This window comes from Psittacula echo (assembly GCF_963264785.1).
Source record: "Psittacula echo genome assembly, chromosome: 5".
In the NCBI taxonomy this organism is placed as follows: Eukaryota; Metazoa; Chordata; class Aves; order Psittaciformes; family Psittacidae; genus Psittacula; species Psittacula echo.
In genome coordinates, this window is record NC_137739.1 from 38,653,261 (window position 1) to 38,669,900 (window position 16,640).

At 43.8% G+C, this 16,640-nt stretch overlaps 1 protein-coding gene across 15 annotated transcripts in view; it reads right to left on the reverse strand.

Annotated features, from left to right (window-relative positions):
* The window catches only part of TSPAN4 (tetraspanin 4), a gene marked incomplete at its 5' end in the record, with an annotated part of 479,305 nt that overhangs the window by 205,100 nt on the left and 257,565 nt on the right, over positions 1-16,640 (reverse strand). For 14 of the 15 annotated variants that reach the window (XM_080617770.1, XM_080617776.1, XM_080617779.1 and 11 more), the window contains one exon: positions 15,195-15,274. In XM_080617770.1, the coding sequence (XP_080473896.1) occupies positions 15,195-15,257 (63 nt within the window). Of the gene's footprint in view, positions 1-15,194; positions 15,528-16,640 lie in introns of those variants that run through there. The other variant, XM_080617769.1, reaches the window with a different exon arrangement.

Genomic DNA, 16,640 nt, shown 5'->3' on the forward strand with positions numbered 1-16,640 from the left:
GACTGATGCTTGAGGAAAATGGACCTGTTTGGTAATTCAGTGGAAGATTTGACACCTCCATTGAGTGACTGAAACAGTACATAATAGCTAATGATATCTGTGATGAGAAAAAGATGGCTGTTTTACTGAGCATAATGGGGACTAAAGCCTATAACTTGCTGTGCAACCTAACAGCTCCTATTATACCAGCAGACAGTGAACCATGTGCCAAGACTGTGTGAATCCTACAGAGTCTCCAGACCACTAACACTGTGTGACCACAGACCATTTTCACTTTCACAGATATGCTTAAAGGGGGGCTGAGGGGGAACCCAAACCTCAACATGTGGCTGGAATGAAAAAACCCCAAAACAACAGAATATTGTCAGTTAGGACAAAATGAGATGATGCACAAAGAGGATTAACTCACAAGCAGTAAGCAAAGGGAAGCAATTCAAAACCAGGTATTGATGGGATCAAATGTGACTCTAAAGCATCAATGTCTGGCTTAGCTCTCACCAGCAGGATGGAGCATTTGTGCTGCAACTTGGCCACGTGATGGAGGGCAAATGCATATGTTGCACGAAGTGGTATACAGTACAACAGCCCTTACTGCTTTCAACTTTCATTTTTTTTATTCTCTTAGTAACTTTTCGTCCTACATACATGCCAGGAAGTTGTGGTACCATTGCTGAAAAATGCCCTCCCTCACATGCCTGCTTACTGAACAAAAGCATGACAGGGAGAATCATAGAATCATAGAATAGGGTTGGAAAGGACCTTAAGATCATCTAGTTCCAAGCCCCCTGCCATGGCCAGGGACACCTCACACTAAACCATGTCACCCAAGGCCTCATCCAACCTGGCCTTGAACACCGCCAAGGATGGAGCATTCACAACCTCCCTGGGCAACCCATTCCAGCACCTCACCACCCTCTCAGCAAAGAATTTCTTCCTTATATCCAATCTAAACTTCCTCTGTTTAAGTTTCAACCCATTACCCCCCTTCTCCTGTCACTACAGTCCCTGACGAATAGTCCCTCCCCAGCATCCTTGTAGCCCCCCCCCCCTCTCATGGAGAGACCCTATGAGGTCTCCATGCAGCCTTCTCTTCTCCAGGCTGAACAGCCCCAACTTTCTCAGCCTGTCTTCATACGGGAGGTGCTCCAGTCCCCTGATCATCCTCGTGGCCCTCCTCTGGAATTGTTCCAACAGTTCCATGTCCCTTTTATATTGAGGACACCAGAACTGCACACAATACTCCAAGTGAGGTCTCACGAGAGCAGAGTAGAGGGGCAGGATCACCTCCTTCGACCTGCTGGTCACGCTCCTCTTGATGCAGCCCAGGATATGGTTGGCTTTCTGGGCTGCGAGCGCACACTGAAGCCAGCTCATGTTCATTTTCTCATCAACCAACACCCCCAAGTCCTTCTCTGCAGGGCTGCTCTGAATCTCTTCTCTGCCCAGTCTGTAGCCGTGCCTGGGATTGCCCCGACCCAGGTGTAGGACCTTGCACTTGGCATGGTTAAACTTCATAAGGTTGGCATCAGCCCACCTCACAAGCGTGTCAAGGTCCCTCTGGATGGCATCCCTTCCCTCCGGCGTATCAACCGAACCACACAGCTTGGTGTCATCGGCAAACTTGCTGAGGGTGCACTCAATCCCACTGTCCATGTCACCGACAAAGATGTTGAACAAGACCGGTCCCAACACCGATCCCTGAGGGACACCACTCGTTACCAGTCTCCAGCCGGACATTGAGCCATTGACCACAACTCTTTGTGTGCACCCATCCAGCCAGTTCTTTATCCACCGAGTGGTCCATCTATCAAATCGATGTCTCTCCAATTTAGAGACAAGGATGTCATGTGGGACAGTGTCGAACGCTTTGCACAAGAAAATGATATTAGGGTGTGTTTGTGGTGTCACAAACAATTTAATAAACGAGCCCTAGGTCAAAGGCAACTCTTGTAGGGATTGTGAAAAATGGTTTATAGATCTCATAAAACCCTCATGAAACAAAAAGAAAACCATGTTCTTTCAGCAACAGAGAGTGACATGAGAAAGTAAAATCAGTTTGAAGAAGAACATGCCACAGTACTTTCAGCTTCTTAGTTGGACAGTTCCACTTGAAGTCCATGGAAAGTAGGGCGGATCCTATTATTGCCTCCAAGTGCTCAGCACAGGGGACAACAAATTATTATATATATACAGTGCGCCAGCTAGTAGGGATGAGATTTAAAATTAAGGGCATTCTACTGCTTTCATAATTTCACATCAGAATTATCAAGTTACTAAAATGGATTAGGTTGCAAAAGGGAGTGCTCCTACCATGCACAGAGGAAAATCCACACTGCTGTTGCAGAAAGTTACTATTACATATAACTGTAAGCAGCTTGTGCTAAAAATACTAAGCTGGGAATTGAATGGGTTGGCTATTATTCTGGGGAGAGAAATTTCAACTGCAGTGACAAAAGCATGAAGTATTTCGAAGCTCCAGCCTGAAAACAATAACTGACCGCAACTTTGGGGCACAGCAAGTAGGATCTTCAAGGAAGATACCAGTAGGTAAGAAAGCAAAGGTAAACAAAACCTGTTCTTGAAGGAGAGCCAGTTCCTTCATTTTGAAAAGCCTATGGAGTATTTCCTGAGAAATGAAGGTAGAGAGAAATTCAGTACTGAGAAAATGCCAGAATTTTATCTAAGGTTTTACTAGGGTAATGAAACATCCCTTTAGTGTCAGAGTGGAAAAAAATGGGACTGTCCAGTCTGTGTTTTTTCAGGATTACAATCTAACCAGTATAATAAGTGGAGACATGCAGTCTCCTCAGGAACAGGACATTTTTCTCAGTGACTGTTAGTAGATTTTTCTCCAAGAATTATTTACCTAAAACCTATTTACAAGTGGAAATTGGAGAATGAGAAGGGGTAAATGTTGCAACTAACACACAAGAGCATATTCAAGATCACAGAATGATAGGAGTATGGTAAAAATATTTCAGGTCCTGAGTGATTTTACCTGAAGAATACGTGGAAGTTGTCATAAATCACACAAAGGATTTCAATAAAGCTTATTTCACATAAATAGATCCTAACTTGCTATACTTCTTCTTTGCCTTCAAGGCCTTTTGTTTTCAAGTTTGTATCCTTCCTTTGTGCTAGACTGTTCTTCCTACACAGTTTGGGGCTTGCAAATATCAGAAAAGTGCTAGCTCACTACAAAAGTGGAAGAGTTTTGTGGCTGGTGTTCATGGAGAGACCCATAACAAAACAGTGTCTGCTTTTTTATGCCAAAAGATGCCTCAGTGTATCCTCTAGTAATGGCAGCATGTGTATATGGGCTGCATTAGACCATTTTTGGGTTCTTTAGTTTGCAAAGTCATTCTAAAACAACGAAGTATTCTGCATGGATAAAGCAAGTACAGAGCAGATGGTGGATGTGTTAAAAAATCTGGCCTTCAAAGATGGGAGCTCGTAACAGATTGCAAGTAGCTGTGCAACACAATTCGCATCCAGAGTTCCAGTTGTTTTGTTGAAGAAAATGGTACCAAATGTGTCACCCTCAGCTCTTTCTTATGCTGCCACAAACGGATTAGTGAAAAGATTTATTCAGACATGAGTAAACAATTTGTTCTACAACCCTGGGTAAATGTCACTTACAAAACAAGAGTACAAATGTTCAAGTGGCCGATATGAAGGCAGTTAATTTACAAACATTTACAAACTTGACAGGAGCAATGTGGTATATAGGATATAACTTGAGGTCAATTTGTAGAGGGACTTTAGAAAGAAGTAATGTAAAAAGATATCCATGAATAACCACACCTGACAGTGCGTGTGTGCGTGTATACTAAAAATTGTTACTGAAATACAATCAAGATGTTTTTTTGAATCCTTAAATGAGGTTCAGGACAAACTGGAGCTCTGTTTTATGTTTTACAGAAGAGCCATAAGTCCATCTCACCCAGTATATACCTTCGTAATAGCCAATGGTGAATACTGAGGGAATAAAGAACATCAGCAATGTCACAGAAATACTCTATAGTAAGATGACCTAGAGAAAAATCCAGATGCTCAACAGAACCAAACATGCTCTTGCATGATGCTTCCCAAGGAGACTTGTACCTTTGCTGCTACTATAGCTGACTCCCAGGTTGTCACAGAAACTTGACAAGACCAGAGATTTCAGGTACCACTAGTGGGAGGCCACAGCATGGGAGGGGAAAACACTTTAGAAGATTTAAAGCCCAAGAGATTGTTTCTTATACAGGAAGGCAGCAGATGAACCTTTCCAAGCATAGCAGCGCAAAGAGGTACCCAGTCTTGATGATCATAGAAAAGTGAATGAATGTATTTACTGAGAATCTAGCTCCTTCTCTCTGTGCTCCCTTCTCACTAATGTGTAGAGAGCAAGGGCAAAACAACTGGCAATTAAAGAATGAAGGAGGAGGTGTAAAACAAGCTGGAGCTACTATCTAATTTTGCCCAGCGGTTGATGGCTGCTATCTTAGAATCACAGACTCACAGAATAGTTAGGGCTGGAAAGGACCTTAAGATCATCTAGTTCCAAGCCCCCTGCCATGGCCAGGGACACCTCACACTAAACCATGTCACCCAAGGCCTCATCCAACCTGGCCTTGAACACCACCAGGGATGGAGTATTCACAACCTCCCTGGGCAACCCATTCCAGCACCTCACCACCTTCTCAGTAAAGAATTTCTTCCTTATATCCAATCTAAACTTCCCCTGTTTAAGTTTTAACCCATTACCCCTTCTCCTGTCACTACAGCCACTAATGAAGAGTCCATCGCCAGCATCCCTATAGCCCCCTTCAGATACTGGGAGGCTGCTATGAGGTCTCCACGCAGCCTTCTCTTCTCCAGGCTGAACAGCCCCAACTTTCTCAGCCTGTCTTCATACGGGAGGTGCTCCAGTCCCCTGATCATCCTCGTGGCCCTCCTCTGGAATTGTTCCAACAGTTCCATGTCCTTTTTATGTTAAGGACGCCAGAACTGCACACAATACTCTAAGTGAGGTCTCACGAGAGCAGAGTAGAGGGGCAGGATCACCTCCTTCGACCTGCTGGTCACGCTCCTCTTGATGCAGCCCACGATACGGTTGGCTTTCTGGGCTGCAAGCACACACTGAAGCCGGCTCATGTTCATTTTCTCATCGACCAACACCCCCAAGTCCTTCTCTGCAGGGCTGCTCTGAATCTCTTCTCTGCCCAGTCTGTAGCCGTGCCTGGGATTGCCCCGACCCAGGTGTAGGACCTTGCACTTGGCATGGTTAAACTTCATAAGGTTGGCATCAGCCCACCTCACAAGCGTGTCAAGGTCCCTCTGGATGGCATCCCTTCCCTCCGGCGTATCAACCGAACCACACAGCTTGGTGTCATCGGCAAACTTGCTGAGGGCGCACTCAATCCCACTGTCCATGTCACCGACAAAGATGTTGAACAAGACCGGTCCCAACACCGATCCCTGAGGGACACCACTCGTTACCAGTCTCCAGCCGGACATTGAGCCATTGACCACAACTCTTTGTGTGCACCCATCCAGCCAGTTCTTTATCCACCGAGTGGTCCATCTATCAAATCGATGTCTCTCCAATTTAGAGACAAGGATGTCATGTGGGACAGTGTCAAACGCTTTGCACAAGTCCAGGTAGATGACATCAACTGCTCTACCCGTCCATCAGTTCCGTAGCCCCATCATAGAATGCCAACAAATTGGTCACCAAGCACCTCCCTGTTTTTCATGTGCCTTAGCATGTCTTCCAGGAGAATCTGCTCCAAGATTTTGCCAGGCACAGAGGTGAGACTGACTGGTCTGTAATTCCCCGGGTCATCCATTTTCCCCTTCTTGAAAATGGGGGTTATATTTCCCTTTTTCCAGTCATCGGGAACTTCACTTGACTGCCATGATTTTTCAAATATGATGGCCAGTGGCTTAGCAACTTCATTCGCCAGCTCCTTCAGGACCCGTGGATGGATTTCATCTCGTCCCATGGACTTGTGCATGTTCAGGTTCTTAAGATAGTCTCGAACCAGGTCTCTCCTATAGCGGGCCTAAGGCCTTCATTCTCACAGTCCCTGCGTTCGCCTTCCAAGACTTGGGTGGTGTGGTCAGAGCGTTTGCCAGTGAAGACCAAAGCAAAGAAGTCATTAAGAACCTCAGCCTTCTCCAAATCCAGGGTAGCCAGTTCTCCCGATAGCTTCCGGAGGGGGCCTACATTGTCCCTAGTCTGTCTTTTATTTGCTACGTACCTATAGAATCCCTATAGAATCTTTCCTTAGATTAAGCTTTCACCCCTCCATTCTGCTCCTGGAAGATGCACCTTGCTCACAGCTCAGATTGCAGTGCCTCCTCACGCTGTTGCATAGCTTAAGCCTACAGCCACTGAGCAACAAAAAATTTCATTTCCTACAGACAACATTTGCCTTCCCACTTCACCCAGTTCCATTCTGCTGCTTTGGGTCCAATGCCGTCTGCTAGCAGCACAGAGAGAGCATCACTGCTCCTAAGTCTTGTAGGCTAATAAAAAAATCTGTCAGCATGTTATACCAGCAAAGCCCTTACTGGAGCAACAACTAATAGTAGCAAAAAAGCATGTTTAGCCATTACAGTCTACATCAGTCCTGTGAACAAAACAAGCTTTCTTGGCAAGAGCACAGTTTTGCTGGTGTAACTGCAATTTACATGACAGCTTTGTAATCCCACCATAGGCCTGCCACACAGGCATTTTTTTTAAGTCTATGAGATTTTTGCTCCTAAGTGCTAAGCTTGCTTTAAATAAGAGACTGAAGTTGTTTAATTCCATGTATTGTAACCCATGCTGGCTGTTTGATCATTAAAGTTGGTCATTGTTCTGTGACAAAGAAAAGTAACAGAGGGAAAAAGAAAGTGAACTTCACACTGGCATATAAAGCACCAACAGACATTTGCACGAAAATCAGGTGGTTGTTTGAGTTTCCCTTCCTCACAGTAGTTTTCCTTGTTCTCAAAGCCTGAAACTAAATCCTGTTAGATGCAGGGAGAAGACATCTGTCTATTTGAATGAAGGGGGAGCAGACACATGGTAGTTTTACCTACAAAGCACTTAGTAATGGCTACAAGTGGAAGGCAAGAAAGTTCACTGTAGGTTATATCCAGAGGCCTCTATATTATCAAAGTCCCCACCAGCAGAACCAGGAGTGATATGCAGAAAAACGTTCCTCCCAGAACACCTCATATAAAGAAATGTGTTAGCATAGTGTGCTGGAGGAGGAAAAGCATTAACTAAGAGCCAGCACAGATTAATCACTAGAGGCAATGAACATGTGTACTGAACAAAATCAGCACTAATAAATCACTATCATTTCATGGTCATCATATGCAGTGTTTACAGGCATCACAGCAGATGATCTCTCAAGAAGGAGTTTACAAAATACAGCTTCAGGGGAAAGGGAAGCTTCAGTAACCAGGATTTTCCTGTAGAGGATGGACTTGGATGAGAGTATGAAAATGCTTGTGGGAAGAGCAGATAATCAAGTCCAGCATAACGTGCAGAGCAGAAAAAAAGAGTAGACAAAGCAATAATATAATAACCCAGTATGGATCAAGCTGATCTGGATTTAGAGCCACCCCTAAAGCATACAGCTCAGAGGGACTCCAAGAGTCCAAGAAGACAGAACAATAGCTGCTGCTGCACTATTTTGAAAGTACTTGAGAACAGACAAAGGTATCCTAGCCAAGGAAAGAATAAAAAGGACTATATGAGCAATCCAGAAAAGCAAGCGGAAAAAAAAAACAAAAAAAAAACCCAACAAAACATCCAAAAGTCTTGAAAGTCTGTGTATAAAACCTTACAAAACCTAGCCATTCTGCTCCTTTGCCCTTGTACCTCAACCTTCCATCTCATGCAAACTACTATTTCAAATGCATGGCCTCTTTAGAACAAACCTCAGTTGAATCATGTTAAATTATAAGGCTCGGCATGCATTCACACTTGAGGCAGGTTGGGAGGTGTTTCTGGAGGGTGGTAGTTTTTCTGCTGAAGACAGATTTAAGACACGTTACAGGATGACAGTCTAATTACAGACTGCAATTTCAATTTCATTTACTCCTGTTGCATCTTGTGATGGTTTAAGATTTCCTGGAGAAACAATTACAGGAGGGTACTAAGAAATACAATTTACTGTCTCCAACCTGCATGAGTATGCACAAGTCATTCCATCAGACTCCACATTTCATTTTTGACCTGGCAGTGCTCACTGTACACTATAAATACCAGAGAGCAGTGTCTTTCTATATTTTATATAGATACTGCATATTAGTCATATAGTAACTTGTACAGATTTGCTACCTTAGCTAGAAGTTATGTTCTAAATAAATAAATCACATAGCAGTATTACTAGCTATCATATTTGAAGCAGTAGTACCTGGAGACAAACTGAGACTGCGATTTTATTCTTCTAGATACTCTATAGGTACAGACTTGCAAATGATCCTCTGGCCAAAAGGTTCATATTCTACAATAAAGGTCCAAGGGGGTGAAACAGGCAGAGTGAACAGTGAGGTGACAGCATATTCTGTGGCAGTTACTCTGACTTTGATCATAGTCCCCTTGATGAGAAATCATGTATAAAAAAGAAGCACTGGCTAGTCTTCAAAAATCTTCAAGCCAAGAAATAGAAGAGGAAGAATAATGATGCAAATTATCTCATCTGCCTTTTGCCTTCCTCTGTATAGTTCAAAGTATTGGCTGCAACAGATTTAGTATCTGTCATTGTCCAGAAGACGGAATAATGTTTGCAGCAATTTCACTCATTGCTTTAAAAAGGCCAGTTTCCTAGAATCAAGAATGGTTTGTGTTGCAAGGGACCTTACGATCAGCTAGTTCCAACCCCCTGCCACAGACAGGGACACCTACCCTAGATTAGGTTGCTCAAGGCCCATCCAAACTGACCTTGAACACTGCCAGGGATGGGGCAGCAACAACTTCTCTCGGCAACTGGTTCCAGTGCCTCACCACCCTCACAGGAAAGAACTTCTTCCTAATACCTCATGTAAATCTACCCGCTGTCAGTTTAAAGCCATTTCCCTCTGTCCCATCCCTGCAAGCCCTTGCAAAAACTCCTCCTCCAGATTTCTTGTAGGCCCCCTTTAAGTACTGGACACTTTCTCCAAAACTGCAACATACCACATCCTGTGGGTTTATCAACTGATGGGTTTCCTCAGGTTTTCTCTTCTACCAGTAAGTCTGAATTAGGTACAGTAGATATACTTGACAGCAAACCTTGTAAGGCAAGGTGCTTAGTCCTTGCCTATACTCATGGCCTAAAAGCATATTAATGTTAGCAAATCTACCTAAAGCAACGAAGCTACTCTTTGTCATGTGAAATGGAAGCAGAAACTGGCCCACAGCATACAATATGAAGATGTTGTCTATTATATAGCCAACTTTAAAGCTATATTTTCTCTCCTGTATTAAGAGCCTTCTAAGCCTGGATTCCTAAGGAAAAGAAAATCATGAAAATGTGTTGGTTGAGTATCCCACAAATAACTCCTGAGTCCATTTGTCACTGTTAGCCTGATTTGACAGATACACACCCTTTCAAAGTCATTAACTTCCTAAAGGTTTTCAAAATGAATGCATTTAGGTACCAAATGCAGCCCTTAGCAATGCCTTCACAGGGAGATAAAGACTCCAGCATGACCCCCAACTCCTATTAGACATCAGAATCCACATAGGAAAGAGACTGTATGAATGGTTCTGCTATGGGAAAAGCTCTAATTGGTGCCCATATAAATCAGACATCAGGTAATACAATCATATCTCTCACACCTGCTATCAGCTCAATAGTTTTGCTTCTCACGGAAATGCCATTTTTTGAAGTCTGTAATTCCCGTATCAAATGACTCTCCTTTCTTTAAAAGCAATACTGCTTAAAAATACATCCTTTGAGAGCCCTCACAAACTCAGAAGTAGAGATAAGATGTCAATCGGAGTGATCAGCTTCTTGAGGAGGTAAGTAACAAAGGAGAATCACAGACATGGAGACAGTTACAAAAAAATACATTCTAGGCTAAATTTCCCATGTTTTAATTACACAGAAGCAAAATCCGTATTGCTGTTTAATCAAATGTTTGTTTGTCATAATTATCCACCTGTTAGACATATGAAAATACACAGCCTGTCTTGTTTCCAATCAAACTATCTTCTCGGAGCATCACCCAACTGGCAGACATGTGACTGTCTTCCCTGCAGAACAGTATGCAGCAGCTCCAACTTATAAGCTCAGCTCCATAGGATGTGTGGCAGCCCTTGCCCATCAGAGGAGAACATGCACAAATCATTATTATATGAAATGGTTGGCCTGACTTTAAAATGGCTTACTGCTCTATTGGTATTTTTTTTCCCACCAACTTAAGACTGCAGCCAAGTATAACTATAAAATGATTGCTGTCCTCAGACACTAACAATCTACAGAGTTTCCCGTTGTTTTAGCCATCAATCTCATTCAGCTGACTGACAGAGGATGCAGATGAAGGACAAGGAATCAAACCCAACAAAATCAGCTACTTCTTTCACAAAATTCCCCAGCTTTGGGAGTAAGCTCAGTTACAGCTCTCCTCAAGCTAATAATGTCAGCTGATTGACACAGAAAGAAATGAAGAGGTACCCCTCTGCCTCCACTCTCTGACCAGATTTGGCCAGGATCACTCAAGACCATCCAGTGCCCTATGGTGCATTTGAGATGAAGCTGTCCCTTTTTCTAGCTGCCCTGCACACTCAGTCTTCCAGATATTTTGAACATTTGCATAGTTCTTAGAAGACATACCTGTACCACTGAATTTGAAGTGCCATGAAGGGAAATTATGCGGTAATGAGGCATTTATCATTTTCATTATTTCCCCTCCTTCTTTCTAATTACATCCAAATAATGAAGATCGACTGCTGGCAGTATTACTAGTGCACCAGGCCAGCAGTACTCATTCAAGTAGAGATTCCCAAACTGTGGCCCACGAACTATCAACAGCAGCAAAACAGAGCAAGTGATGCACAGGTGGTCCTGGAACTGGATTAAATAGGTTCTTGGTTTTTTTCACACAGATCTTAGTGCATTTGCTAGTACTACCTGCCACTTCTTTGGCTCTGTGTTTCCATACATTTAGATTTGCAGTTTGTGTCTCAGAGCCAAGACACATTGTTCTTAAGGCTGTATGAGTTGGGAATTTTATAAGAACCAATCAGCAAAACAAAGCAAAGTGCCTTGCCTTTGTCTTTGGGCAGGAAGGTAGAAAGCAGAGCTCCAGCTGCTCATCCCAGCTCTAGTGTGTTTGGTAGGTGGCAACTCCCAGGTTTTCAAGCTCTGAGAGAATATTCCCCCTGGGTCTTTGGGAGCCTATCCACTGCAATTAGAGTCTTCACATACAATTTTGAAGGCTCTGAATTCTTCATAAAGCATACAAATTTAGTATTTTTTAACAAGGGAGACACACGCATAGAAATTATTAATTATAAGTTTGACAAATAATAAACCTCTTTGTCTCCTTTCTTTTTGTTGCTGTCTCCTCTATATAACTAGCCTTCCAACAGCATTTTGCAAATGCTATGCTTTACTGAATTTATTTACTGGTGAAAGCATTACCCAAAGAGTCAGATATAGGTATCCAGTTCTTTGATGAGCAAATAGCTACCAATCCAGAATCTCTGAAGGAAAGCAAGAAACACTGGAAACACAAGTACAGTTCTGTGCATTTCCTCTTTTCAGTCTTGGAGGTTTGGGAGTCAGAAGTTAGAGAAAGTGGGAATGCTGGCATAAACCAAGGGGAATTAAGGAAATGCCTTTTTTCTTTCTATGGCACTCTCTCAGCAAGGCAAGCAGACCCTTTGATTATAGGATTACAAGCACAGAAAGAGAACAGTTCACTTTGCTGACTGACAGAAAGAAACTCTGGATGTTTGGGGGGGCTGAATGTGGAAAACAAATGTTCTTCTCTGGGTATTTCACAGTGAAATACAGATATTTCATTATGAAATGAAAATATTCTGCTTTTCAATCACCTGAGGTAATCTTCAGTCTCAAGGGTTCAGCAATTCAACAAAAGAAAATTGAAGTCCATAAAAATGAATGAAGTCAGGCAAGTATTATCTATCAGGTGACAAAAGTTATTTTGGGAGCTTACAAACCAGTGCAGTGATACAGTGATGGCTCCTCTGCATCTGGCAGTATTCCAGGAAATGTCCTCTGAATGGCAATTCCCATTAGAATGGCAGCACTACTGTCTAATAATGTTTTGCCCCCATTTCAGTACGTTAATATGCCAGAGTAGTTGCAAATGCACCAAGAGCAATTTGTGCAGGACTTTTCATGGAGAAAAGAGTTATTATTCTAGGACTATCAGATGTTTTTTTCTACATTAATAGCTGTTGGTCTACTGTATCAATGGACTGACTCAGCATCAACTCTGACAAGGCACCTCAGCCTCTGTCACTAGTGAAGGAGCTTTCTGTTCCCTTCAAACATCAGAAAGGGGAGGATAAATTTGCTCTGTTTTCACAGTTATATGACAGCTTTTAAAGATTTTACAGCAGGAGTGCAGCATCTAATCCAATAAAGCTTGCCAGGAACATTTAAAACCAAAACCTCTGAGATTTTGCTTCTTATAAATTCACTAGACTTATAAGAAAAGGATCTTTTCCTCAGACATGCAGCACCAATCCCACCAGAGCTGCACAAAGCTGAGGACTTTTTCTGCCACTCTGTGGGAAAGATAGCTGAAAGTACTGGGAAATAGGCTGTAAAGATACTCAAAATGGACTGAAGTTAATGAATAGGAACAGGAAGAAGAAAATGAAAATATGATATTTGAAGGAAATCAAAGCATTTGCTCAAAATAGAGTAAAAAGCAGAAACAACTTACAATAGGCATTTAATTAATTTAATGCAATGACTGCTCTCGATACATGGAAATAACTGCAGTTAGTATGTGGAGGTCAAAGCATGAAAGAAACTATTCTTTTTCCAGACTACTGTCTGTCACTAATCAACTACGTAGAGAAGGGGTGGAGGGGAAGGTGGAGACAGCAAAACTTGTGAGCATGTACGCAAAGACAAATCCCGTCTTCTTCCAGATATGCCTCTCCTTTATTTTCACAAAGTAAACTATGACAGATAACTCACAACAACTTGAAAAAACAAAATACCACCAGCACCATCAACCTGTAATCATTCTAAGATTTTTAATCATTAGAAATGGATTATTTTTTTCTGCCTTTATTAAAGATAGTCAGCTTAAGCCAGTACTTCTAAAAAATCATCTCTTTTTAGTTACTTTCTCCACTCTGGACAGTGAAGAGCTGCATCTCTTATAACCCCATGCTGTGTAAACCTCATTTGGACATGATCATCATCAATCACTCCTGCTGTGCAGGTAGCATGTGAAAGGGAAACAAAACAGAAATTGTGCTGCAGTATTTGACAACACCCACTCCCCTGCTTGGATGCTTTAGTTCACGAAGAGTCCAGTTAACATATGGTTATTTTATCTTTTGGGGACCCCTTCTTTTCTCTCCCTCCGAGCGTTTGAGAATAGCTTTGATGGATTCAGGGGAAAGATAAAGACCTTTCCTTCTTTCTCAAAGGAATAAGACTTTCCTACTGAAAAGCATGCCAAAGATTATTACTACGTGGCATCTTGCCTTTGTAAATACACATACATTACTTGCAGCAGTACTTCTTCTTATCATATGCATACACTTCAGTGGAAGATTAATATTGTAAAAGCAATCAGAATGCAATGAGTATCCTTTGTGACAGTGTCACGCATAGCCCTGAAAAGAGCTATTAACACCAGCATCCTATTGCATTTCTCTAGCACACACTTCAACTAGCTGTCAGTGTTATAATCTCAACTAGGGACAGCCAGCAGAGGCACAAGGCTTAACTGAGCAAGAAAGATAGTGTTTATCTTTTTCAGAAAGGTCTGGAGTAAGCTGTAACAAATATCAGACAATATTTAGGAATGCAGAAGCAACCAGAGTCAGAGTTGAAAGACAACTGCAGCCTTACCAGTACTCTTTCTACCAGCTAAGGGTATAAAGACAACACCTTCCTTGTGCTTCATAGCTCTTGTTAGTACCATGCCAGTTTATGCACTAGTTTATCACATCCTGACTCCTCGGTATGACTCAGGTCAGCAGAAGTTGCCTGCACTTTGTGCTTTCTGGTGCACCAGCACTGCAGCATGCCTGGTTTTAAACAGCTGTACAGCAGCGCACACTAGAGAACAGTTCTTTCCATCTCGCTCAGCCCTCCATGTACCTCAAACAATTCATGACAGCACGATCAGTAATACAGAAATGGCAACATTCAACTGCAAACACCCGTCCCCTCCTTAAGCGCCAGGCCAGAAACCATGTCACTTCCCAATACTCCTTGTTTCCCTCAGCAAGCTATTAAATCATTCCAGAAGAATGAAGCATTTAAAGGCACCTCCTGAGGACCTCGCAACAGAACCCTCACATACAAATCTGGATGGGAGACTTTAAATTAGAAATCACTTCCTCCCCTCCCCGCCCCCCCAGCAATCATGCTACTCCCTTTTTTACAGGACAAGCAGCATTTATACATAAAACACCCACTGAGCTTCTTTAGTCTCTGTCTACAGCCAATGCTCTGTTTCATGGCAGTAAAATGTCCAACCACCCTGCTGTCAACAGCCACTCATTTATTAAAAAGGTGATGAGGAGATGCACATCTGTACGTCCCATCATGGTGTCCTGCTGACACACACACAATCCTCGTAGTGACGAGCAACGGATGTAAGCATGTGCTCAACTCTGAAACTGTGAATGGTCGCAGTGATTTCTCTAAGACTATGCATGACTTTTGAGGCAAGCACATGCAAAAATGAAAGATCAGCACAACAAAAGGAGTGTAAGGTTCTCGTTGGAGCAAAGTGATAAAGATATTCATGCAACTGGTCTCTAAACACATTCTTTTGCCTTGTATCACAGTTTTGAAATACAGCTGAAGGCTAGGAAAAGGCGAAGGAAACAGTATGTTGTCCACACAATTCACAAGGCCACAGAAAGTGCAGCCTAGGCACCACTTTGTTCAACTTCCAAGCTTGAACTTTTAAGTTCAAAAGCAGCAACAAGTTACCTTCCATCTTAGTAAGCAGACACAAATGCAACCGCCTCACAGTTTCAAACATGTACTCACCCAAAAGAGAAGGTTGAAGACAAACATTAGGTACTTGATACACTGCAGGCAGTTGTGAGCCATGCTGCACCTCTTCAGTTCTAGGAGAAAAATAAATGAGAGATCCAGGTAAAAGACAACGTACTTGTTTCCCTTGGGGGTCGTGTACTTAGCCTTGGTGGCCTTAGGGCCTGGGTTGGTGTGGAATCCAAAGAAAGAGTTGCTGGCAGCCCCAAACTGGCCACCATACATGCTGCTGTAGCGACGAAAGGTGCCATTTGGGAAACTGTAATCCTTGCTGTCCAGGGATGGGCTCCTATGATAGGTTGACTCATCGGTGCTAGACCTGCGCATGGTGGCTTCAGCTTGTCCCGTCTCAACAGCTGCTCTGACAATCGCTGGATGTCAACGGTGTGGGTGAAAGGTTTGTGATTTTCTTTCCTCTTCCTTGCTATGAATCCCCTATTGCTTTGCACCAGCTGTTCTTTTGTCTGCCATCCTGTCAAGGAGTTACATGTGCTGTGCAGCAGCAAAGTTGGTGAACTGAAGTCTGCTTAGCCAGGAGTTAGGGAGCAGCGTGCTTCCACATGAGAAAGACTTCTGCAGAAGTAAACATTCCCTCTGGTGTCACAGTCGTCCCTCCCGGCCCACCCCACTACCAGAGAATTAAAAAAAGAGAGAGAGATATACTGTACCCAAAGCAAAGAATTTTAAAAAAAGGAAATGTGACCTCGCTTGGGTTGCAAACGCCATATAAAACCCCAGCTCCATATGCCACACACAGACAAGAGAGTGCCGCTGCACAAGACTCGCGGGCAAGGGCAGCAATTATCCGAAAGACCAGCAGACCCCGTGGCCCTTTCCTCTTTGCCACATCGCTCTGCCCCGAGACGCTCGGATCACTTTGAGGATGCCCGTAGCCCCTTCCAGCGGAGGAAGCCTATGGCCAGCGAGCCGCGCAGCTCCATTCACAGCGCGGCCGCCACTCCCCCCCCAGCCCCGCGCCAATCGCGCTCCCCGCCCGCCGCAGCGCCGCGCCCCGGCCCGGCCCCGCGCACCCTCCCCCGCCCGCCGCAGCCCCTCCGGCTCCCCCCATTTCCACCTTTGCGATAAGAAACCGCTCCTCGGCTCCGGGATGCGGTGGGCGCTGCCTCGGCGCAGGCGGGGACGGCGGAGGGAGCCTCTGGCCGTGTCCCTCCCCCCACCCCGAAACTCTTAGCACGGAGCAACCGCGCGGAGATGGAGCCTGACTTGGTTTTAAAAGGGCTGCCGGGTACACGGGCAGTGCTGCCGAAAGAAACAGGAATAAGTAACTGCCGTAAAAATGTCTTACGCATAAGCGTTCGGGATGCTCTGGGAGTGTGGGGTTCAGGAGAGGCCATGCTTTCCCTGCCGGAAGGCTTCCTTGTCCTGCTGCAGATCCATTACCAGGATATTCCTGACACAGTCCCACGGAATCGTCACTTA